Source organism: Dermacentor variabilis, chromosome 6, assembly GCF_050947875.1.
Source record: "Dermacentor variabilis isolate Ectoservices chromosome 6, ASM5094787v1, whole genome shotgun sequence".
Taxonomy (NCBI): Eukaryota; Metazoa; Arthropoda; class Arachnida; order Ixodida; family Ixodidae; genus Dermacentor; species Dermacentor variabilis.
The window spans coordinates 116,923,016-116,949,476 of NC_134573.1; the positions used below are offsets into that span (position 1 = coordinate 116,923,016).

The 26,461-nt window shown below is 42.8% G+C and overlaps 1 protein-coding gene across 3 annotated transcripts; it reads left to right on the forward strand.

The window, feature by feature from the left end:
- Positions 1 to 144: 144 nt before the first annotated feature.
- Positions 145 to 25,732, forward strand: colt (carnitine/acylcarnitine carrier protein colt, mitochondrial). Of its 3 annotated transcripts, XM_075695595.1 has the most exons (10): positions 146 to 450; positions 9,203 to 9,378; positions 10,063 to 10,155; positions 11,214 to 11,341; positions 12,044 to 12,134; positions 14,275 to 14,404; positions 15,706 to 15,778; positions 17,377 to 17,486; positions 21,161 to 21,285; positions 23,513 to 25,732. In XM_075695595.1, the coding sequence occupies exons 3-10, from the start codon at positions 10,078 to 10,080 to the stop codon at positions 23,573 to 23,575; spliced, it is 798 nt and encodes a 265-aa protein (XP_075551710.1). In that variant the 5' UTR covers positions 146 to 450; positions 9,203 to 9,378; positions 10,063 to 10,077; the 3' UTR covers positions 23,576 to 25,732. The 3 variants fall into 3 exon arrangements, with proteins under 3 accessions (XP_075551707.1, XP_075551710.1, XP_075551708.1); XM_075695592.1 differs by lacking the exon at positions 9,203 to 9,378 and having other exon boundaries at positions 145 to 450; XM_075695593.1 differs by lacking the exons at positions 146 to 450; positions 9,203 to 9,378 and adding an exon at positions 687 to 1,272.
- The last annotated feature ends 729 nt before the right edge of the window (positions 25,733 to 26,461 follow it).

Sequence of the window (26,461 nt, forward strand, 5' to 3'; positions counted from 1 at the left end):
CTATAGTTAGAACCACTACAATAAAATTTTAAATGTAAGTAAAGCGCTTTTACATCTCGTATTTTTAGCGTAAACATGCATGTGTGACAAAAAACATGTTTATTTGCTAGTTTCGTTTGGTTTCGTTTTGCAGCCGGCACGGGAGCAAGGACCAACCCACCTGACCCAGCCCACTTCCACTTTCCTCTCTTCGTGAAATCGTGAATGCTTCTTATTTATCATATTCCGCAATCACATCTGTAAGAATCTCTTCAGGGAGGGCGTTACAGAAATCGTGTAGGACGTGCGATCGGAGAGCCTGTGTCAACGTGCATCTAGACAACCTAGGAAGAAAGTCTAGAAAAAAAGATGCCCGACAAGAGGAAAGTCAGCCCCGTGAAAGATTTCTTCGCCGGTGGTTTCGGCGGCGTTTGTCTCATACTCGCCGGCCACCCACTGGACACAATTAAGGTGAGTAGAACCCAACGCCATCTCAGAGGTGTCTGCTATGGCGTTACAACACGCGGCTTTAATATTTCTGTCAATTAGACGAACGTGTCATCCGATGTCAAGCTGTCGGATATGCAGGGCTTGACTGAAAGGATGTTGTCGCAAGCGATGCGGCGCTGTACCGGTTGACGCGCGGCAGAGTACATGTATGTGGCTGCTTAAAAATTTCTGCGCGCGACGGCATACGAAGCACGTGCATTGGAAACACTTGTTGCTACAAACCGCGGCGCCTCGATCCGCTGCAGTGTCGAAAGGGGGAATCAATCGATCCGCGACGGTATACGCGAAAGCGTTCGCTGCAGACACTTCGGATGAGGTTGCACACCTTATCGCTGGCATTGCTGGTCCCGTACGTTATGAGCCAGAAGACGTACGCCACTCGTTTTTGCTATCTCGATCTCGTCTGCAACGTTACAGCTTCGATAAGGCGCCCGCAGCTTCGTTTTTCAACCGCTCTCTGAGAAGAGGAAGAAGAAACGGCCATGCACTCATTCAATGGCCGCGCGTCTTGATCCATGCATTTAAGCAGCGCTATATAGATTGGCCCCAGCTAGCTCTGACGCGATTTTTCGTGATTGTCACTCGAACTTGTGGCCGCTCAGTGAATAGAAGTCTGTGTTGGGTTCACGGGTGTGTGCACGTACAACTCGAGAGACCCGAACCGACCGGCGCGCGTGCAACATGGGTTCGAGAAACAAAGTCAGCCCGTTCAAGGACTTTATCTCCGGTGGCTTCGGCGGAGTCTGCACGGTGGTCACCGGGCACCCTCTAGATACCATCAAGGTAATTAAATTATATAATGAGAAAGGAAAGTAGAGCGGAATGTGACTGCGTGCACAATGCGTGTGTCGCCTCACCTTAATCTGTTACATATATAGTTCGAATCGTCAGTGCGCATACAGTCAGAAATGGACATGGTGCAACATTAACATTGGTTGAGCGATGCTTTTCTTGTTCGTTATAAACAAATACATGCATGCACAGTTTAATCAATATATGCCATTCAAAGGAAAGCTGCGTATCAACAGCCTGAGCAGATAAGATGAGCATGCAGTGATTGCCAAATGGCTATCATTGGTTATTTTATTCATTACACATATATTAAAACATAAATGCATGTAGACATATATATCACTATGAAAAGAAAAAAAAAGAAGGTGAGAGTCTCTTGACTTATAACCTTTTCTGTATGCCTTTTCTACAAGTGTCTCATTAATGCTGTCCTGCGCTTTAAAATGATCTACATTTAAAACTGCCAATTGCCAAATACAGTGAATGATAAAGACCGTTAGCTATCACTTTTGTGATGGAAGAGCTGATATGCAGTCTTCTCGTACTGCAGGCATTATTTTCCTATTATCATATTCAAGATCTGCTTAGGAAATAACCTTGAAAACCATCTATCAGCATGGACAAGAAGCAAATATATTTCTTGCAATGGTGTGGAGCAATTCAGTCTCTCCAAGTGTTTATTTGAAGTGATGATAGTTTGAAGACACTAGTACACGCACATGATGATGATGATGGCCAATTGCTGTATTCAGCTGCTTATTATCACAGGACACTGTCATGTAGAATTTACAAATATATGCACAAATGTATTGCAAAAGAAAAAAAAAATTTGCGCAGAATCCATGTCACGATCTCATCATGAATACCTATAGATATTAATTCGTTAATGCAATTAGCATTGAAGCAGTGTAGTTGACAAATTCTTCACTTCTACATAGCCAGCTTATTCAATTTTATGTTACTGTCATCTTTACTTCTCTGTAACTCCATGTTCCTCAATCAATGCACGCACTTCTCCCATTCTGTTCACTTCTTTTTCTGTACTCCACCTTAGATCAGCAGAAAAAAATACACCTAAGTATTTATAATCTGACACTTGTTCAAGAGTAGCGTTATTTATAGTGCAATGATTGCTGTCATATGAGCGCTTCCTGGTAAAGGTGACATGGACACTCTTTTCCACATTCAGTGACATTTTCCATTTTTCACACCATGTGGCAATCAAATCCAAATCGTGTTGTAGTGCTTGCTGGTCAGATTCACTGTTGACCCTATATACTATGTATACCCGCTATATAATATATATACTACTATATACTATATACTATATAGACCCTATATTCTAGTTAAGGCTACTGTAGTGTAGCCAGGAGACCGTCTATGGCATGCATGATTCAGCAGCTGCTCTTGCCACAGGTGTATTTGAGCGAGGCAGCAGCTGCCAAAGGGTGTCAATTATTTGCTGGAGCATGACTCTGATGACTGGGTCAGTGGCCCAAGTTGTCTATTCAGGCACATACCCAGTGGGCACATGTTGGCGTAAAAGAGGTTTGATATGGACCAACATACTGAAAAGTGCATGAAGATTCCAAAGAATGCTAATCACATTAAAACCAAAATGGCAGGTATTACGGTGGTCTAGCTAAGCATTGCTATAGGACTTGTTGCAGTGGCTAAATGATTACGGTACTGCGCTGCTGAACACAAGGTTGCCCATTTGATCCCCGCCACAGTGGCCGCATTCTGATGAGGGTGAAATGTGAAAACAATGGTCATGTGCTGTGCTTCGGGTGCACGTTAAAGGATCCCATGTGGTCAAAATTATTCCGAAGCTTCATGCCACAGCATCTCTCATGGCTCACTCTGCACTCATTCACTTTTGAATCACTCGAACCAAAAAGGGTGAATTACATTTTCTTTTTCTTCAAAATTCATACTGCCCTACAATTTGGGTCAACTGGGATTACATTCGACTATAGTCTTAGAATCATACCATTACCGGTCATTATGTTTTGATGACTCATTTGTGCATGTTATTGTAGATGCTCTGTCTTTGATGACATTGTTCTCACAGTAACAACTCAAAGTAGAACCTGTGTCTTGTTGTTTTGTGGTGTAGTGTCCATCTTTTAAGTACTTGCAATCAAATTCAGTATATTAATAAAGGGAAAATGAGACATCCACCAAAATGTAGCTAAGTGCTACAAAGGAAACCCATGCGGGTTCCTCAAAAGAAAAGCTTCGCAGTTGAATAAAAATTTGTCCTGGCTTGGGACTCGAACCTGGGACCACCGCCTTTCCGGGACAGCCGCTCTACCACCTGAGCTAACCAGGCAGCTAGCAGATGGCAAGCGAAGTCGAATTTATCAACAACACAGAAGCAAAGACAAGAGTTTGACATAATAATTCTGCGGAAACCCGCAACAACCTTGCGGGTTCGAGTCCTGGACCAGGACGAATTTTTCTTCAACTGCGAAGCTTTTCTTTCAAGGAACCTGTATGGGTTTCCTTTGTAGCACTTAGGTATATTTGGGTGGATGTCTCATTTCCCCTTTAATAATTACTTCTCTCTGCCTTGCAGGTTTCCTCAGAACTATTAGATCAAATTCAGTATATTTGACTGACTAGCTATACCATACCATTGCTACCAATTTGCGTTCTCCCTTAGTAGCAAATTATAGGCAGTTATTTTTAACTGTTAGTAACATGTTTTTTTTTTTTTTCAATAAATTGGGTGTGCTCAAAATTATCACCTGGTTGTTTGCACATGACAGCACCATGCATAGTCTTATCATTGGATAATAATTTATTTCTATTTTTTGTGTCTATTATTTTATTTTGAAGTAGTGTAACTGTGCATGCCACTTCTAAGTGAAGGTATGTGATTGATGACCTATGTGGATGCTTTATGGTGGATGACACAGTCCTCAACTAAGCAGGTGAAAGCAGGTATTCTTCCTCGTGCTTTCCATTTATAGCATTATTTACCCTTCACCATTTGCAACTTCAGCACTGCAATCACTCGTATCTACCACACTGTGCTGTCGAACAGGAGGTTGCGGGTTCGATTCCTGACCACTGTGGCCACATTCTGATGGGGGCAGAACGCAGGAACCCTCATATACTTAGATATAGGTGCACATTTTAGGATGTTATAAGCTCCATAAATTAACTATTTGTAATTTCAAGTGCATAGCAGTTAAGCCCTCAGCAAGGCCTTTTAACCATTCGCTTCCCCCCACAAAGATGTCTGTGAAACCTTTATATTGCTCTCTTACTTCTGTCAAATGCTTGAAGGGGCATAAAATTGTGTGATTTTTAAAACTTAGATGCATCACTTACATTGCTATTGGAATTGCAATTTTCCACCATGCCTACAGGTTCTGTAGTATAACAGTGCACTTAAATTAACAGCTACACTTGTTGCAGTTGGTAAACTTAAGTGCATAGGGTATATGCGAAATTCTGCAAGTGAACTTCCCCGCACATCTCGTTTGACCTACACATGATATTAGGACTTCACCTACGTAGAAGTGGAAGTAAAGCAGAAGTGCATGAAAGTTGGTGTTACTAGCCTGGCCACTATCTCTTCCTTATTACATCCTCACTGTTTGTAAGCCTACATCCATCGTTTCAGTAGAGCCATGAATGAGCTTGTTTGCAGAAGGTTGTCGTGAGTGGTGAATGACCTGGAAGATGTCAAGATAATTGTAACTGATTTAAGCAAAGGGAGTGTTGGCCTAAAGATGGTCCAGAGCAAAGAGAATATATGATATGGGTTGCATGCGAGATTTGACAGCATGCTCTACCACTCAGACGATAAGCCATGTGACTGCTTACATACCCTAGTGATGCAGTATTCTGCTACACTGTATGTGTATATGACGGAATTAAATGCAGACGTTGCTTTGTATACCAGAATAACGTCTTTTTAGAAATGCACTCGTTACTAAAGGCATTTTCAATTTCAGTTTCCGTCATTGCACACCTAAAAAAAAGTAGTACGTTCTTTTCTACTATAACTAACTTCTGATATATGGTGCGTTATATTTTACCCGTTATCGCAATACTTATATTTTGGGATGTTGCCAGTATTTTATGTATTTTGAAAGTTGCCTGATTGTTATTTGTTACTGTTACAGTTTACACTTTGAATACTATAGTTTCTATTTGTATTCTTGCATTCACTGCTTTTAAATGTACTCAGGACTGTAGGTCCCCATGTGTTGTATGCTCTGGTTCCTCCTCCTGTATATTCTGGTATGAATGTAGACCACTGACTTACGTGAATAAACTGAAGCTGATTCAGTTTTATTACTCTGTTAGCTCTGATGACTTGTGCTAGGTGTTGAACCATAGTTGTTGCACAAAACTGAGGGTTATTGCTTCGTATGTTCTACCTATGAAAATGGTTACTTTGGTTATTGAAAGGTAACAAAATTATGAAACTAAAGTGTGCTGCTAGTACAACCATCAGCTTCCATAGCAGCCCACTCGGAGCAAGTCTACAAAAAATCATCTTGGAATGATGTAAGAAGCATGGACAAACAAAAACAGTGACAGTGCCAACTGCCAGCTAGCTCCTTGTGTTCTTTGTTAGCCATGTTTAATGCACTGTCAAATGTTTATCAGCTTTTCCTGCATTAATTATGAAGCTAACAGTGAAACGAGTTGATCTAAAGCACTCTCACCATCATCCTTTAATACCCACTGTGCCCGTCATCGTAGTTGCATTCAGCTATCAAGAAAAAAAGAAAGAGGGAGAGAGGAATTAGAGCTCACATTTTAGGTTGCACTACTATCAACACTATCCTAAAGACATTGCACCTTCTGTGGCAAATACTTGTTGCACAGCAGCAATTGTTGCTTCTTGCACCCAGTTCCTATTCTCTTTCTAGCATATCATATGTTTGGTGATTTCCTGGCATTAGCACTGGCATATGTGTGGAATTGCTTGTGTACAAGCAACCTCTGCTCACAGAAGTGATGATTGTTGTAGGCCTCTAAGGCTGTAAGATTTTCGCTGCAGTGGTTGAGGGAGAGAATTTACTTGAAATTTATCACCGGTGGTCAGGCAGTTTCCAGACATGTGAATATTACCATGTGGAGTGTTGGGATCTCATGTGCCCTTGTACATGATGGAAACAGCACAACAGTTGTGTGAACACAAAAGGGGCATTTATTGCTCCTTCTGTACAAGAATGCCAGCTTGCCGAAGTGAAAGCAATAGTTCTTCAGCGAATATTTTTTTTTTAGTGAACCCGCTCTAATTCACTACAACTTCAGGCTTGGAGTGGCGCCTAACACTGGCAAAAAAGAAAAAAGTGCCAAGAACCTGTGGGGCTAGACTAGTCCAGATGCAACCAAATTAGGAAGGCCCACTAAGCTTCAACAAAAGACACTTCCTCACCAGAACAGGAATTGGCCTCCCTAGTGCAGTATTCGGCCACTACCTCCCTCATGACTCCTACAATTAACCCATGGCCCTCAGTCCCCAGCAGCTGCGAAGCACATGACCAAGGCGGTGGTCAAACCTGCGATGCTGCAGAAGGTGCTAAGAATCTCTGGATTTAGACAGGCTGCCACTGGAAATTGAACCTGGCAACATTCAACGCAGGAACCCTCTCGTGTGAAGCTAGCTTAACAGGACTATTCGAGGAACTATCGGGCATTGCATGGGATATTACTGGCCTTACTGAAGTTAGAAGAACTGGTGCGGCTTATACATTGCTGATTAATGACCACGTCCTCTGCTACAGAGGAGTTCCAGATAAGAAACAATACGAAGAGGATCTCTAATCCATAATGACAAAGCGGGCAACATTGACAAATTCTACAGCATTAATGAGAGGGTAGCATGCAGTAGTCCTAATAAAGCTAAATGGGAGGTGTAGAATAAAGTTAGTACAAGCCTACGCTCCAACCTCCAGTCACGATGATGAAGAAATCTAACAGTTTTATGAAGATGTTGAATTTGTGATGAGAAAAGTGAAAACTCCATATACTGTAGTCCTGGGCGATTTCAATGCAAAAGTGGAGAAAAAGCAGGCTGGTGAACAAGCGATTGGCAACTATTGCACAGATTCTAGGAACACTACAGAAGAGATGTTGGTGGAATTTGCGGAAAGGAATATGCCCAGAATAATGAACACCATCTTCAAGAAACCTAGCAATAGGGTCGAAGCAGACCTGGAAAAGCCCTCATGGAGAAACAAGAAATGAAATAGATTTCATTCTTTTTGCTGATCCCAGCATAGTGCAGGATGTAGAGGTGTTAGGTAGGGTAAAGGTGCAGTGATCATAGGTTAGTGAGGGCTAGAATTTCCCTCAATACGAAGAGAGAAAGAGTAAACTAGTCAAGAAGAAATGGGCCAACCTAGATGCAGTATGGGTAAAAGCAGACCAATTCAGGCTTGTGCTTGCAAACAAATATGCAGCTTTAGAACAGAGATGAAGATGACATAGAGGTAATGAATGAAACCGTAAATTCAGAGACAGCAATTGAAGTGGGAGGCAAGGCACTAAAACAACCAGTAGGTAAGCTCTCCCAAATAACAAAATTAAGGACCTAATAAAGAAACGACAAAGTATGAAAGTGTCCAGTTCAAGAGACCAGATAGAATTCGCAGAACTGTCAAAACTGATCGACAAGGAGAAAGTAAGAGATATTCGAAATTATAACGCAAGGAAGACTGAGGAAGTAGTAAAACATGCATGCATCATGAAATCAGTGAGAAGAAAACTTGGCATAGGACAAGCCAAGATGTATGCTCTGAAAGATAAGCAGGGTAATATCAGCAATTTCAAAGATGTAGTAAAAGCAGTGGAAGAATTTTATACTGACCTGTACAGTACCCAGAGTAGCCACGCTACTGTCATTTGAAGTAATAATGATCAAGATACAGAGGCTCCCTATCTATAACCATCGATGAAGTTAGAAAAGCATTGCAAGATATGACCAGGAGAAAAGCAGCAGGAGAAGACGGAATAACAATTGACTTTATCAAACATGGAGGAGACATCTTGCTTGAAAAACTTGGAACACTAGATTCTAGTGTTCTGTGCCAGGAATCTGTGCCATAGTTGCCAATTTCTTGTTCACCAGCCTGCTTTTTCTCCACTCCAGCCCGCTTTTTTTTCCACGAAGTTCTACTTGCCACAACACCCAACACCGATGTCTGAGTCATTCGTGGTTGCATCCCCGCAAATGTAAACGCGTCCGAGCGATCATGTTTTTCAATGCCGCTGCCACATTAGGATGCCGAATGGGACGCCTTTACACAAGACAATACCACCCGCAATACCGACGATTTCGTGTGGTGGCATCCTGCAGTTGAAGGAAGAAAGTTATACGCTCGAGCACTGCCTCCTCTATGCTAAGTTATCCATGCTGCCAGGTGGCGCTAGCATTGGAACACTCCCGCCATCTCTCGCTGTTGACTCTACGACTCTGACTTCCACCATCGCATATGTGTCATACGGGAAAGCCAAACATTGGAAGATGCGAGAGCCACGCGGGACAGATAAACGTCAGGGGACGCAAGAGTGTCGAGCGCCCTCGCAGGCGGGACACCAGTAGACTATGTAAAGTGCCAGTTGAGTGCGTGGGACACGAGTCAAGGTCGGAGTGGAGATTGAGCATCCTGAGGTGGGGTGATCTGATTCCCGCAAGAGAGAGTTAATTTTTATGTGGAAAACGATTAGAGGGAACAGATAAGGCCATAGGGATTGTCATGGGGTGATAGGTGTCATAGGGATGGCTGTGATGTGATGTTTGTGTGGAGAAGGGAGTTAAGTGATCCTTGCAAACTTGGTTGGTAATGTTGGCACATGTATAGGTCACATTAAATCAACTAAATCATTGCCTTGCTGCACTTCTGACTGAATCATGCTTATCATTCTCATCATTCTTTTCACACAGAGACTCGATCGACACTATTAAGTGCATATCGACATGATTAAGTGCATATCTGAGTAAGTGTGGAATGAGCCAGCTCGCCACCTTAAGATGTCCGGTAGGGCACTGTCCTCACCTACACTCAGCTGCAGCTGTGCTGCGCAGAATTGCTGAGGTGGGACATGTAGTGCCCTCATTTGGTACGTACTGCACCACATTGAGTAGCATGCCTCCTGGTTTCACTTCTTTAATGGTGAAGAGTTCGACAAAATTCTCATCTGGTGTGCATGGGACATGTGGTGTAGTGATTGAAGCAGCAACTTCTCACCAAAATATAAACAGCGAAAAAGGATCTGGTCATTATTAGTTCTTTTTTGAGGTGGGGGGGCAAATTTTTATAATGTTGCTTTGATAATGGGATTGCAGATCACAGAGCTATGAATGGATAGACTGTGAAACAAGCAATTGTAAATCTGTTGTCTACATTTCCCATCAGGATTATTACAGGACTTGTGTTGAACAAGATGCCTTGGACAGGGTCCACACTTTTTCTTGTTGGAGATCTCTAAAAAGAAATTTGACAAGACAGCCACAAGCTACTCAGTAATGGGATGTCACTAAACATAGCCAAAGCCTGCTAAATAACAATGCTGCTTGATATAATAATAATAATAAAACTATATTTTATCACGAAAGAATACGAAGGTCCCAAAATTTCAAGTTTCTTCTTTTTACATTTTGGTGAACGCCTGTTCCAACCACTATAACACAAGTTTACTTCGTTCCCTTAGCAATGTCACTTTAGCAGTCTGTCGTCCACCTCGCTTATGTTTGTGGTAAGTTTTCTTTTTTTTCAGACAAATAGTTGCATTCCTTTTCAACAGGTACGGCTCCAGACTATGCCGAAGCCAGGTCCTGGAGAAAGCCCACGCTATACAGGTACCTTTGACTGTGCCAAGAAAACTATAGTGAAAGAGGTAAGCATGGCACCCTTTATGTGATTGTGTTGTACTGAAAGCTTTTTGAACAAGAGGTGTTGCTATAGCCAATGTTTTGACACGAGAACTCATCTTTGTCAAGATCTGCTTGAATCTGCTTCATTTATGAAGCTTGTCGAAAAATTGGCTCCAGCAACATCCCTTGTTCAACCTCTGTTAAGCTTCTTCATCTTCCTCTGAACCTCTGTGTTTCTGTTAAAGTGTTTCTCAGGTAGTCAGTGACTTCACGAGCATGGCTATTGTTACTGTTTGTGTCGTAAATTTATACAGATAACACCTTAGATATTTTTGTCTTTTATTTTCTAATGACACACTGTGCTCGCAAGGTTGCACAAATTTGTATCTGGCTGTTTGAGCAAAGCGGTGGTTTGGGCTAGTTCGTAATCCATACTCTTAGACTTTTAGTGCAGAATTTTAGGACGACACTGAAACACACAAAATATGTACAAGTACAGTGCTTATGCCTGTCATTTTGTGTGTTTCAGTGTCATCCTAAAATTCCACACTACAAGTTTTAGAGTATAGCTGTTTTATTATCTTCTGGTAATAAAAATTTGTGCTTCAGTCATACTACGTAGAAAAAGAAAGGAGCCTTACTCAGATGTACCTGCTAGCTTTTCAACACATGCACGAATAAGAACGGAAGACTGCATATGCGGAGCATGTATGCAGACAAGAAGAGTGCGCATAAAAAAGAGTCTACACACCATGCACATCGCCATAACTAAAGCTGTTGTCCACAATCTGTCGGACATATGCCTCGTAAAGCATGCAAAATGCCTTTCTCAAGCATGGGAGAGGCATGCAGACTCCTGCCACAAAGGAGGTCCACGATGGAGTTGTGTAACGATGACTTCCTCTGTCAGATCCAAAGTATGCAGTCACTCATGTAAAAGGGCAGGAATTGTAGCATAATGACGATACTTTATTGTGCTGTGCAGTTGCCTGTCCTCTTTTCACAAGTTTCTTCTTTTATTGAGCGGTGAAATAATGGTCAGCGCGTAGGAATTTTGTTGTTTTATTTTCATGCCACATAGGGTGTCCTTGGGCTCTACAAAGGTATGGCTGCGCCCCTCACGGGAGTGACGCCCATGTTTGCTGTCTGTTTTCTCGGATTTGGAATTGGCAAGAAGATCCAGCAGAAGCACCCCGAAGAAGAGCTCACGTAAGCTGGGGGAAGTGGCACAAGCACTGCTTATTTGATGATGACCGATGTCGCTTAATCTGGTTTTGTGTCCTCGAGTGACACATGCTATGGCAGAAGCCATAGTGGAGGGCTCTCAATTTATTTTTTGACTACCTTCAATTTTTTAATGTGCACCCAGTGCTCAGCTAATGAGGTTTTTTCCCACTCTGCTCTCACTGGAATGTGGCCGCTGTGTCCAGGAATTGAACCCTCGACCATGTGCTCAGCAGCGAATAGCCATGGCTAGTGAACTGCCTCCATGGCTAGTGAACTGCCTTAGCACATCTCTTATCTGAGATCACCGTTTTTTATGTGAGTCATCTTTGCAGCTTAAGTCAATCCTGTGGCATTATGTGACCGCCACGTCTGGCTTCGTTGACATGTATTCCTCCTTCATGCTTGAACCTGGACTGTGCTTGGCGCCCGTTTTGAACTGGTCATTTAAAAGGTCATGTAATTAACTAACTGTTGCACTTTTGAAGAAGTGAGTCTTCATACCATAATGATTGTGTTGATAACTACACAATAAGAGGGAGGGGGAAAGAAAATTAAAAGAAACCAATACTTGTGCTAGGAGATCTGGACCCTCCACGATGGTGTCTCTCATAGCTCTTGTGTCGCTTAGGACGATAAGATTGGTCAACAAATTAATGAATCAAATCTTCCATGCATGCTGTGCAGGTTGCCCCAGCTCTTTTTAGCTGGCATGCTCTCTGGTGTCTTCACAACAGCAATTATGGCCCCTGGTGAACGGATCAAGTGCCTTCTTCAGGCGAGTTGTCAAGTTGCAGTCTTGTCAGCGATATGAGGTCTAAATACATTCAGGGCACAAAAGAAGGAAAAAGCGAACGCAGGGAGCACAAAATGCCATATGTAATAGCATCTTGTAAATGTAATGTAAGGAGACCTGATATGAGGAGAAAAGGGCCTGGTATCTAGCAGCCTTCTGAAAGGCAAAAGTATCAAGTCTTCTGCCTGCTGCTGACAGTGCTTTCACCACTGTATAGGCATACATGTTGCACAGAAATGTGCAGTGGATAGTGAAGTTATTGACTGAACTCAGCACAAGTACTCGGAAAAAGAAAAGAAAGAAAGCTTCGAATTCTGAATATCTTCTCAATTCATCACAAGCAGAAGTGGTAAGAAAAAGAGGGCAAGGAAACGAAACAAGGCTGGTTGCTGCTGTTCAATACATGCGCTGCAACTCGCAAATGGACATGCGTGAACACGTGCTTCACTGCACGAGATGCAAATAAACGACAGTCGAAAGGTCAACACATTGTCTGCGACCATGACATTGGCAATAATGAAGCAATGTAGCTGCAAGCGACACACAGAAAGTTAAATTTCTTACATACTTGCAGCCCAAGTAAAAAATTACTGCTAATGGGATCGCCCGTTTCGCTTTGTTGGCATCTGGCGTTGCTCATAAAACCATACCCATTTCTGCCATTCTGCGGCGGGTGGCAAGTCTCGGTAAAAGTGGAAAGTGTTCCTTTGGCAATTCCACTGTGAAATTAGTAATCTGCAGTTTCATGATCAGATTATTATACATTTATTAGTTCACCACAGAATGAAGGCCTTTACACCTTCTTTCTAATGTCACCACTCTATAATCCTCCACTGCCCTTGATGCAATTCCCCTCCTTAGGCAAGCCCTTTATCACTGTAGGGAATCACTGCCACCTGACCTATGCCTAAGGGACCTGCTGAATTCCACTCCTTGCTCTTAGCTCAAATGTAGTCTGTCTAACCCACGTTTGATCTCTTATCCACACTGTTGTCTGTCTCTTAGTACTACTATTTATATAATTTTCTGTTCCACAGCTCATTGCACAGCCCTTAAGCCGTAGACCTTTCAAAAATTTCCCCATTTAAACATCACGTCCAGGTAATTTATGCTAGCTTACGCACCTATAAAATAACCTGCACTTGAACCTCCTTACACCGAAATATCCTCCGGCTAAAAAATAGCTTTGTCATATACAATATTCGTAATAAGCATATAATATTTGCACAGATGTAATGCAAATTCTTTTTTTTTTTCGAGATTTATAGCCTAAGAATGCACCTCGTATTATGTTTGGGTGAATGATGCGAATATATAATGTACTTTAAAAAATGTTTATTTTATTTCCACCTGCTCACTGTGCTCTCTCTGCCTGCTGCCGCCTTGTGTAAGAGCTAGGTAGGAGTTGCCAGTGTTCAGTTTGCCCCACCTTTCTTCTTCTGATTTAGAATTGGAACACTGTTAGCACTGCATAAATGTGGTTATGGTGTACTAATCAGAACCTTGAGCGAGGCAATAGGCACTGTTGTGCAAGCACATCAATCGAGCATTCTTTGATCCACCACACAATATCGAAAGGCTTTGCCATTATTGATTGTGTTGCGGGAACCTCTGAAGTGTTCTTTGTCCGATAACTTTGGCAGATGTCTCGGAGGATGATGCCATCTCCATAGGCTGTGGCAAAGATGTCGGCACTCGTCCTTTTACATTATTTTGTGATGGCAGTTTGCAGTAATGGCGAACAAAGCCCTGCTGACATCTACTTCTACTGGCATCTTATGTCTAGACATCTACTGACATCTGAAATCATTTTTCTGGCACTACATACACTTTTTTGGAAAGGGGAAGGGTCCCAGGGCTCCCACTTCTTTGCTGGCACTATGTATACTTCTTAGGGGGGGTGCGGGAGAGTGAGGCTGGGGGCTGCTTTGAAACTGTTAGTGCTTGCAGCGATATGCATTTCTATAAATGGAGATGAGTCTTGTGTCGTTTCCACAAATTTGCTTCAGTGGCCTTCCTGGGAGTGCAGAAGGAGGTGTTTTAACATTCTGGAGTTGAAACAAAGCAACATACACACACTGATGAATGCCTCTTTGCTGGTTTGTGGTCACTGGAACAACAGGTTCAGCAGGCCCACGCAGACCATGGAGGCAAAGCCCGGTTCGCTGGACCTGTGGACTGTGCCAAGCAACTGTATCGCGAGGGGGGAATCCGCAGCATCTACAAGGGAACGGCTGCAACTCTTCTACGTGGTGAGTTGTGGGGGATTGTTGCAGTCGCTTTCGCATAGTATTGTGTAGCTTTACTTTGGGGTCATGTGAATATTCAAAACTTCCGAATAACAAATAGAACAGCTTTTCTATTTGATTCAGTCTTCAAATTGAATAGTCACTATTCGTAAATGTTAACATTTTTTTAATAGTATTTGAATATTTCAGAATCATCAGCAGTGCTGAATCAAACATAATATCGGAGCAAAAGTACAATAAATTTCATCCCTGTGGCAATATTGAGAATAAAGAAAAGTGAGAAATTACGTAGTGTAGCAGGCTACTTTGCTCAGGGAGCCAAACCTGACCAACTAAACTGTGATCGTTTGCACTCTTCGAAAAGCCCTGGCTATGCGTACAAGCTACATATTTGTCCGTAATGTTCCTTTTGTGCTTTTAATAAGCAGGTCCTTATAGTGTGCAATGTAATGACAAAAGCTTGCTAACATTATTAATATGATAATGTGAACATTGTTTTGTATTAACGGCAAGAAAACTCTTCATTATTCGAAAACTGTTAAAAAATATTCAATATTTGATTTGATTTGCTTCTGGTACTATTGATTCGTATTCTATTCAGTCATGAAAATTACTATTAGCACAGCCCTACTTCACTTACTGTTGTGGCTTCAAGGGTTGTCAAATTCTGCTGTCAAGCACAGCACGGTTGTGGGTTTGGCATCCAGCTTTCGTGGTCGCATTCCTGCATAAATATTGCTGCAAATGGTAAAAAACTACAGTTTCAAAATAATTACTCCAGAAGTATAGAATAAAATGCATTTGCTTTTCAGAGATTTTTGCACTTCAGCGCATAAAACGCCGTTTCGTTAAAAAGCTGCTAAAACAGTAAAAAAGTTTTTATTTTACTGCTAGTTTGATGGCGCATGTCTCGAAACTGGTTTCAGCCTCAATTGTTTCCAAATGAACATGCCTTGCTATCACATAGGCTACTATTAGTAGATTACGATACATGCCGTGGAGTAATTTGTTGGAAACTCAGTGAAATTTTGTTATTAGCCAATCACACATTTTGATTTATTGTGCAAGTAGTAATGCCTGGAACCTTGAGCAATACAGTTCAAGGATTAGAACTGCGCTATCTGCCGCAGCTAAATTTTAAAAGATCCTGTATACTAGTTAAAAGAAAGATGCCTGGTATATGCGCCACATTGCACCTTCCCGAAATAAAATCCCACCTATGCCACTTCTCTTGTAAGTGTAAGCGCAGCCATGCTAGCTTGCAATATTGGTCCCATTATGTCTTGACATATTGTTGTGCGCAGATGTGCCGGCCAGTGGCATGTACTTTGCCAGCTACGAGTGGCTACAACGGGTGCTCACACCAAAAGGTGGCAGGTATGCATTCCTGCTACTATGTTGTGTGTGTGTGTGTGTGTGTGTGTGTGTGTGTGCGTGCGTGCATGTGTGTGTGCGTGTGCTGCCATTGAAAGCAGTCAGATATCCTTGCTTTCTATTGGTAAATTTCATTGGCCATGTTGAAGCAGCTCTTCCTAACACAAAATAGGAGGGTGTCACCTAACACCCTCAACAATAATGCCTCAGGGCAATTGTAGGTATGGGGAAAAAAAAAGGAGCACTAAATTTTATGATTCAGCATTAAATGCTTGTGGACATAGAAAGCCTTGCACATGTTAGTGGAATGTATGGTCTTGCTCTGTATCAGCTGTTGTTTTCACCAGTGGAGCAAGAATGAGTATCAAACAGTGAAATTATACCCACTTGTCTGGCATGCCCAGCTGGTCAAGACGCTTGCATGAAACATTGCAGCTGGCCCCCATCAAGCAAAATTAGAATACAAAACATCAGTCGCATCTCAAGTTTTGAACCATGAGCGTCAGTGAGCTCTGTGCACTTGTAAAAGCAATTGTGTGAATCCGCAGGAGCTTAAATGACTATGAACTATATTAAGCTATTGTGTAAATCATGAGAACAAATTTAAGAAAGACTTGTGTATTTTTCTGGTTCAATTGAGAGTGTCCCTGTCACACAACTAAGCACTATAGAACAGACGTGTTGCTGGCATAGGAAAAGTCAAGTCCCGTGCTGGATTCCGGATTCTGCCTTTGTTTTGCAGCATGCTGTGAAAAGTGTATGTTGGTGCTTATGACTCAACAAAATATGAAGCAGCCATACAATTTGTTTATTGAGCTGCATGATATCTCTTGTAGTTACATGACTAGACAGTGCTTAAGCATATAGTTTTGTTCTTGAAATGTGGTAAATGAAATGCGACTGCGGGCTAGCCAAAATATAGCAGATGTAGCAAGGCTTTTGCACAGTTTTGCGCAATTGTTTCAGCAGTTGCATCACATAGGCTGCAACTGGTGTTGACGTTAACACTTTTTTTTCAAAGGCATGATTAAAATGTGTTGAGCGCACGTGATATTGGCGTACAGTTACGAGAGAAGGAAGTATTGCTAAGAACGATGCCTTTATCGGCCCTAGGAATGTCGTCACAGAACCCAAAGTCTGCAGACTCACATTTCGTGAACCACATAGTTATGAAGGCCAGTGGAACATGCCCTTCACCAACAAGACATTCAATTTTGTGCGAGCGTGTTCTTTTGCATGCTGCTTGCCAAATCTTCGATTACCAACTAGCCATTAGTACCTGTTTTCGTAACTTGCTTAGCAATTTGCTTTCAAGAAGCCATAGTGGCTAAAGACATATGTGCCGCATAGAAGTTGAATGAGACAAAAAAGAAAGCCAAGCTGCTCATTACATAGCAAGTTATTAACACGTCAGATTCAAATCCATGCATTACAAGTAAATGTTGTTGAAAAAACCAGTTTACTGTTACCTCTCGTATTACTCAGAACTGTACCTCAGTGAACATGCATTTAGTTTTTCGAAATTTCTTTTTGCTCAGTTGATGCTTATCGTGCTGACTCGCTGTGAATGGCTATCTGATGTGCTTGCACCTACTGTCCAGCCGTTCAGACCTGAGTGTGAAGGTGACCCTGTTTGCTGGCGGCATGGCGGGCATCTTCAACTGGCTCGTGGCCATACCACCCGACGTGCTGAAGTCACGACTGCAAACAGGCAAGTCTTTTATGGTGGCTTGAAAGCTGACATGAATGCAATAACCATGAGTGCTGTTCATTGGTATAACAGACAGATGGGCTGGAGGACAGTTAAGGCATGGGTTGGTTCTGCTGCAGCGGGAGGTTTTGGTGTACTAGATGGCCAGAGGTAGTAACCAAGCTATGCATTGTTAATTGATGACTACTCTATGTTCTGTGGCTGCTAAGCTTTATCAGCGAACCGTTATCCTATTTCGTGTGGCTACTAGATGCTCTGCTACAACATATTCGCCATATCTGTGCTGGAGCTAAGGCTCTGTGGAACTGCTTGTTGTTGTACCACTAAGCTGTTCATAACATGCATCCTGATGCAGTATGTGAATAAGTTATAGAGTATTTTTGCATTGTCACTTTGAATACGATTTCCTATTGCCAGGAAATAACCGAGTGCAGCTACAGAAAAATCGAGAGCTGGACGAGTTGGTACATTCTTGGAAGACTACAAACGGTGCAAAAAGGGCAGTGAAAGACGCATCAGAGTGAAAGCAGTGCCCATGTTGTGTTTTTCACTGTTCTGTGTCTTTCATGCACTGTTTTTAGTCTTCCAAAACTGACTGCAGCTAGTCTGCCTACACGTTCACCTTAGCGCAGCCTGTCCATATTGAAAGGGAAAATTCACATTCACCTGACTTTAGCACCTGTGTTTGTAACTTCACGCTAAAGTCAGGTGGATGGATCTGACTGTAGACTGAATATACAAATGTGCATGCTACAGCCCAAAAAAGCTAGATGCCAATTTTCCCTTTCATGAAACTTCTTCCAGCTTTTGGGTTTCCTCAAAACTGATTTGCCATAGTCTGTCCATCTGTTTCAACTTCCTGGACCCATTGGTGTGCATGTTCTGCACACCCATAAAAATTAAAATTTAATTTATGAGGTATGCTTTAGTGGGGATACTCCCGATTAATTTTGACCACCTGGGGTTTTTTAATGTGTGCCCAAGGCACAGTACACAGCGTTTTTGCATTTTGCCCCCATCAAAATGCAGCTGGTGCAGCCAGGATTCTATCCTGCACCCCTCCTCATGCTTATCAGCGCAACGTCAAAGCCACTACGTAACCTCGACGGATCCTGCGGCTTTAGATTTTGATCTTAGAATCAAAACTGAGATGTGAGAACAGGTATTGGAATTAAAGTGGAGAAAAAACAGGATTAATTATGAATTACTTGCGAGAAATGCCATGAGATGGAGAAAGCAAAGGTAACAGTGCTGAAGCTGCCTTTGGCTATTTCACTGTAGAGCAAAGTTTCCAGTACAGTAGGTGTTACCCTTGTGTAGAGTACGGGAACGACGGCTGCCGGGGCACTCGGGAGCCAGAAAGCGACGTGTAACGGTAGTTGCTGGGCCCAACCGTGCCCAGAAGCTAGCGTTAGACATCGCTGGCTGCCTCAGGAGCACATAAATGGTCACATAAACTTTTATGAGGTGCATATTGCACACTACTGTTAAATAAAACTCTTTTTTCTACCATTTGCTGGGCCCCTTGTATAAAAATGTTGCAAGTTCGGTAATGGTATAATTGCGTAGGCGTATCAGTTGGGCACAATGTTTTGCTTGGGTGTTTCCTAAACTAAGTACTAACTGACCATGTTGACTGGTGAAATGGTAGAGCGTCTGCCTCGTATGCAGGACATACTGGGTTCAAATCCTGGTGCTGCCAGGAACCCACCAGTTTTTCTAATGTGTAGAGACGTACCACGACCTGGTACTCGGTTGTTTATGTGAGTTCTCATCTTGAAAGGGGGCCCCTATAGAGATTTGCAAGGGTCTCTGGATTTCCCTTATCCCCACTACAGCTCTGGTGAAATAGTCGATCATCCGCCATTGCTGTAGGAGGCAGACGAGTGCTGTCTCCGGGTACCTACCAGTAAATTAGAAACAAACGTGCTTCCGGCCTGGTGCTCTGCAACTACAGGAGTTCCAGACGCTTGGAAGGACACCCACCTATTGGAAAGTTGGCGTCATAGGACTGCTGGAGCCCCTTTCACCACAAATTGATGAAATGATAGAACATCCGCCTCAAATGCAGGAGGTCCTGGGTTTGAATCGTAGTGCTGCCGGAAACCCACCGGTTCTTATAATGGGTAGGCATGTACCACGACCTGTCGCTCGAACGTTTATATGGATTCTCATCTCAAAAGGGGGTCCCATAGAGATTTCTGAAGGTCTCTGGGTGCCCCTTCTCCTATCACAGCATTGGTGAAATAGTCAAGCATCTGCTGCTGCTGTGGGAGGCAGATGAGCGCTGCTGCCGGGCGCCTACCGGTAAAATAGGTACACGGATGCTGCTGGCCTAGTGCTTGGCAAGTGCAGGAGTTTCAGACGTTCAAAAAGGCACCCACCTACTGGGAAATTGGCGGCATGGGACCGCCATGCTCCTTTATTTTTAAATGAGTGCATGTTGGCAATTTTCTGAGCCTTCAGCCATAAGGTGTAATACCAGCACAGTGCGAAGCCTTTTCACACGAGTGCCCTTTTCTGAACAGTGTACACCGGAAATAAACTCGTTGCAGCTTTTCTTTCAACCCCCTCCATTTGTTTTGTGTAAATGGAAAACAAAGTTTGATTTGATTTGGGGTTATCCTAACAAATGGAGAAGTGACAGCACTGTGCATTGAATCATCGATTGAAATCATGGTGTGCACCTGTGTTTGCCGAGTTCTATAAGAGGTATTGGCGTTAACTGCCAAGAGGGCTTTTTTTGTTATTTTATCAGATGGTGATTAGGGTACAACTTATGAACAGCGTTCGCTACCACCCTCCCCTCTCCTCTAGTTTCTAAGCCATTTCGCAACTTTCCCGCTTAAAAGTCTCGCACCTTCCCTGTGTTCGTGACCCACAGTTATGGAGATACTGCCTTTGTTATTCGCTTCCATGCTAGTGATGCCAACTCAACTGCAGATGCAGTTATGCCCATTGAAGGTCATTACCAGGCCCCATTGAAAGCTTGCTTATACACTGGAAGTTGGGAAAAGACCGACAGACTACCTCCAGGGTTAGTTCGCCGTGCGGATAATTACGTGCTGGGAGAAGACAGAAGAAATAGAAATGTTGCGTTGCCATGCTGCTCGGAGGCAAGCTCCGCTGCCATCGTCCACATTCTCCCCCTTTGTCTTGACTAGTGTCCTCAAGAGACTTTTCTTCCCTGCCATCATCCACGCTCTCCCCCTTTGTGTCGACTAGTGTTCTCAAGTGACTTTTGTTCCCTGCGATCATCCACATTCTCTCCCTTTGTCCTCAAGCAACTTTTCTTCCTGGCCTTCCCCTTTACTATGTCACGTTAGCGTCACGAGCTCTGCTTCCTTATTTGTTCTCTTCCTCTTTTGCTGTGTGGCATACTTCCAGTGTTAGTATTCTACAGTGGATTATTTATCAAAATCACGCGCCATAACTTGTAACATTGCAGGCACTGCATCTCACGTAAAGTCACTTGTGTGCATGAACCCAACTGGTTGGAAGCGTGGTTTCCTCGTGAGAAAGGGTGTGCAGGCTGCTGTTTAAAATTTCAGCTGTTCGATGCTTTGCAAACTACATGATTGCCCACATGTTGTCTACGAGCTGCACTTGTGCGTTTGCAAATTCCCAAGTTTTGAGAGGGAAATTCTAAGAATTCACGCCTCTTTCATGTGCAGCACCCGAAGGAAAGTACCCGAATGGCATCAGAGACGTGTTCCGTGAGCTGATGAAGCACGAAGGTGTCCGTGCCTTGTACAAGGGTGCCACCCCAGTCATGCTTCGAGCGTTCCCTGCAAACGCGGTAAGTACATTCAGTTTGGTGCAAAATGACATAGTGGCGCAAAGAGTTTACAACAGCTTACCACAAGTTTACCATATCAGAATGAAATCTTGTTACTATGAACTTCATATTAGATTTTCTCAGAGTAACGAAAATTCGAAAATTCCCCAGTCAAAAAGCCTATTATTGTTATGTAAAAGAATATTTTTGTGTTACAAATTGTGCAATGAACATTTGAAACATTGGGCGTGCCTTCATCAGTGCCAGATGGCTATGATTACAATCCGTGCCAGACCTATCACAGTCATCCGCAATGACAAATTGCAGAAATAAAAACAACATTAATAGACACCGTTGGCCATAATTTCTTTCCTCCATGCTGTTGGTCCTGCAAATACTGCGAGACTACAATTTTAAGGATTGCATGGATTTTGAGATATACACCGTAAAACTTGCAATAAAAATACTGTTGTTCCAGATACCTTTTTATCAAATTGCCGCTTTATGCATTCAAGCAAAAAAGTAACTGGAATGCCCATGTATTTCATCATGCACTTTAGGAATGAATGTTTCAAAACTGGTGTCACCATGAAAATTCAATCCAAGTGAGTACGCCTTGCGAACTCAGTAGCTGCAGTTGGTAAATTGCAATATGTGCTGTAAAGTAATGAATAAGCGAATTAGAAAATATTTTTGGTTGGTTAAAAATGCTATCAATTCCTCATGTAAGTAATGTCTGCTTCGGAGTAATCCAGCTTGAACAGAATTATGCTATCTTCCATAGGCACTTTTTAAAAATCCTGTATGGTCTAAAAAAAAAATCCGGTATTTTAAAGTAACGAATTATTTTTAGTGGTCCCATGAGATTTGTTATATTGAGATTTCACTTTACATGTTTATTAGAGGCGTTCGAATCCTGAAATTTGTGAATTGAAAAATGAATGTTGAGTTTAATGTTGAATAATATTAGTACTAAACAAAGTGAAATATAAAGCATGAATGGATTTCATTTGGTGAAACAAGGACTTATTTGTATTTGATAGTTGTATAATTATAATGATGTTCAGAACTGGTCATCCAGTCAACTGTGGAGCTTGTATATGAAAAGTATTGGCTTTCAGTTATCTGGCGCACCACTGACAGCAATGAAACACAGGAACAACAGCTCACTAGATGCATGTGAAGTGCTATGTGTTTTGAAGGAGTCAAGCGTAACACTACAATGCCAAACATTGTTTTAATGCAATGCCAACATGGTCAGGCTGGAGAAATAACAAATTGTTTTGCATAAATGAGGACCAGATTTGTAGGCTACGTAAAAGCGAGGTATCCTTTTCAAATGGCAGGAAATTATTAAGCAGTGTTATTTTGCTCCGTGAATTCTCTCGAGAACTTGTGCTTATGCACGACAACTGTAGCTGTTCTGCAGCAGAATCATCCTGAATAGTACTCACGTGCATCAATCTTTTGCCCCCGAGGCTCCAATCTGAGCCCGACAGGATAGGTATTTCGCAGCGGTGCACTTGCGACCAGCAAGCTTGCCGAAGAGGTTGTGAAGTTTTTGCTTGCATACATCCCAGCTGGTCAACTCTTCTTCGTGTGTGTCATATGAGGTGCGTGCTGGTCCCTGGAGGTAGAAGAGAAGATTTGCGAGCATCACTGTCGGGTCCCATCGTTTGTGTGCAGCGATGCGTTCGTATATGCCAAGCCATTCTTCAATGTCGAATTTGTCGGTGCCGTTATCAGAGAAGGTGCCGGGGTCGTGCGGATGGGTCAAGGCGACTGACTGTTGCGGTGTCGTGAATGCTGATGGCCCGGGTGCGCCCGGTGCTGACGCCATGCTTAACCCAGAGATCTGATATTCTGTCAGCATGGTAGTACGGCCGAGGACAAGCCCACTGCGGAGTTCCGTCTTGTGAAATACCCAGCACCTCCACCAAAAATGAAACAGGCAGAGATGTAAGGTTAAATGGGACTGTGTTTATTCTGCAGAAGATATATGGCCGGTACAACCGGTATGGCCGAACGTTAGGTTAGCCCCACCATGTCGTCTCTTTCGTCTTGTTGGTGATCGCCGTCTTCGTCCCTCTCGTGGCACCGTGACAATATGTTAGCTCTTATAATCAAAGAGAGATGAATATTTATAGATTCTGAATTGTGAAATTTTAATAGCAAAGATTGTTCAATTCGTATTAGAAATTTTGAATATGTGCACGCTTTTAATTTGAATGGCTTTTTCTTCTTGCAGGCTTGCTTCATGGGGTATGAAGTTGCGATGAAGTTCCTCAATTGGGTGGCACCCAACTTATGAAGAAAACAGCAGTGCTGCGAAAACTTGGTCAACCCTCTCCCCACCCTTGTGCAACGAAACCGGTGTGAACACAAGCTTCAACCTTAAGAGGTCAAGGCTTGCTGTACTAAAGTCCATCCAGTGCTGTACATAAGCATGATGAACTCCTTTTAAACATGTTAACTGTTGCCTGCTAGCCTGCGAATTGATATGCTGGACATATGGTGGGGCCCAGAAGATCAGTAGTCATTAGTTTTGCTTGGAATAGATTTCTGGTGCCTACGTGTACTTATTGCTGCTTTGCCAGCCTGGGACACTATATGCATGTGTTGAGAAAGCTAAGGGAAAGGTTGTTGGTTTTGTTGAAAATGCAGTTTTTCCCGCCCATGGCTACGCTGGAGAAAAAAAAAACGACCACTGAGCGGAGATATTGTGCTGTCTTTAGCAATGTTAGTGGTGCTGATGTGTTAGTTGGCATGCAAGGTGGTTGCTCTTTTTGATGTTTAGGCACCTTGAGAAAGAACAAAGGTTAGCTGGCGGTATGTCATCGTTGTGTGACACTGTCTATCAAAGTGCTGTCAAGTGCCCTAATCCCAGGTCGTTTGCATACTAACTTAGCTAGACGCCACAATTGTTACATTTTTTTGTGTGGTCCATGGAACTAGAACTACTTCTGCAAGTACCATAGTCGACGACATTACAGCAGTTGGTGAGCAGCTATTCCTTCACGACTACTATATTGAACTGCTTCTTTACGTAGTCTCTTTCTGAGAGGCTGCAGCTACATGCACTTTATATATGTTGAAGGTTATTTGCTCAAATGCAGTTCTGCTATGGGATTGTTATGCTGGGACCACACTATATTTTTTTGTTCCAGTTTAAGTGCACCGTTCATGGCATGCCACAGGCTCTGTTGTGCATAAAAGAACCTCCTTTATACATCTTCATAAATAGAAAAATATTAGTGATTTCCAATTTTCTGCATTGTTGCATTCCCGTGCGATTCCAGTACATTGTTGAGACCTCTGCCTTGGAACCTTATGTGCAATAATGCGTCTCGAGTATTGCTTAAACTTGTTGGTTTTCCTATGCTATGCAAAGAGATTATGTATACTTGTATGTAGTACAGTATGTATAAATGCACACAGTTATACTATACTGGCACTGGTTGTATTTTCAATCTGTGGATCTCTTCCTAGTAATGCACACTAACTTCCACTCTTTTAGGATCATGCAGTAAAGCACCTGATGTACAGTATCTAGAATACAAAGCACAGCATCTCTGATGAGATAAACAGATTAGGGACCACTATAATGTTTCCCATAGACTCGGTGCTCTTTTATTGAGCTGAACAACAGAGAGAAAGGAAAGGCTGGGAGGTCAACGAGATGAGTTTCCAGTCTGCTACCCTGAACTGGGGGGGGGGGGGGGTCGTTGGAAAAGAAAGGTGAGGCAGAGAACAAGGAAAAAAAAATTAACAGGAAGGGCATTTCAATAAGAGGTGTTCACACAGGCAGGCAGATCTCACAAAGCGTAGGTGTACTTGCACTGCTTTCTGATGTGATGTTGTGTCCCGAGATTTCATAGGTGCTTATGAGCTAGCTTTGAAGGGAGTTGATGTAGTATTTTCTGGGCAGGTTGCATTGGGGGATACCGAATCTATGACCTTTCACCCAGAAAATATTGCAGGACAAGCAAGTGCATGGCTGCACTTAATGGTGCACTAGTGCAGCTGCCCTGCATCAAATCAAACTTGCGCAGGTGAAGTGATGCCTGAAGACGTGGCTTCGTATCTGCTACATTGTTTGAGTGCGCTGACGAAAACGTTTACTGAAGTCAACAGCACACTGAACTGGGCTTGAGGTGGTGAAATCGTCCTTCCCTATCGCATGCAGTACACAAACGCAAGGCTCCCTTGTTGTGACGGTGACAGGCTACTGAAAGCAAACTTTGTGAAACCACAATGACAAGCAGGCTTGGCGAACCCAAACAATGTAGCACATTAAGCAAAGCCATGCATCTAGGCGTCCCTGTGCCTACACAGGTTTGCTTCAATGCGCTCGCGTACCCTGTATTGCTTTGCCAGTGAGTGTACAAGCCATGGAGTGTTGCACAGCACAGATGCGGCAGTTCTGCCCCCACATTCAGTGTGCGAGAAATAAAAGTGATCAAATATGGTGGCGTGAAATTTCTCCGACAGCAAGATTAATACGTACGGCCAAATTATAGGCAGTTACTTGGCAAAAGACTGGTGTTCGAAACGACAGGCAGACAAGAATAGGAAATGTGTCAACATAGTTGCACTGTGCTCATACTTGGAAATGTGCAGCTTGTCTGTAAGGTGGATGCAAGCAGTTTCATGTGAAAAGTTCACAATTTTTGTTTACACCAGCTCGTACTTGCAAGAGCCATTATTTATCTGCATCAAAACGGCAAGTTGGGCCAGTTGGTTGGGATTCATAGTAAGGTTCGTTACAGCGCAGTACTAGACAAGGACACAAGAAGGTATGAAATGACGACACGGCACTGACACTCAACTGACATTTTATTGAAGATATGTATAACATATATATAGGTGCCAGTTGATAACCATGACATGCACGACACGCAATGATGCATCGAGACAACTGTGACAATCTGACGCATAATCAAAATTGACATAGGTAACGCAGTTCCTTGTCATGAAGAGTGATGGATGGTTCACTGATGCACGCTTTGTCCCTAATCTTTATGTTGTGAGCCTCGGCGATTTCCCTTGCCAATTGGCTTGCGTGTCTAAAAATTACACGTTTTTTTTTTTTAAATTCGGAGTGACAACTGCAAGACCTGCAATGCTCCGGGAGATGAAGTGGCGCAACCCCTTGAAGAGAGAGCTCATGCTCACGAAGTCGAACATTCACACATCG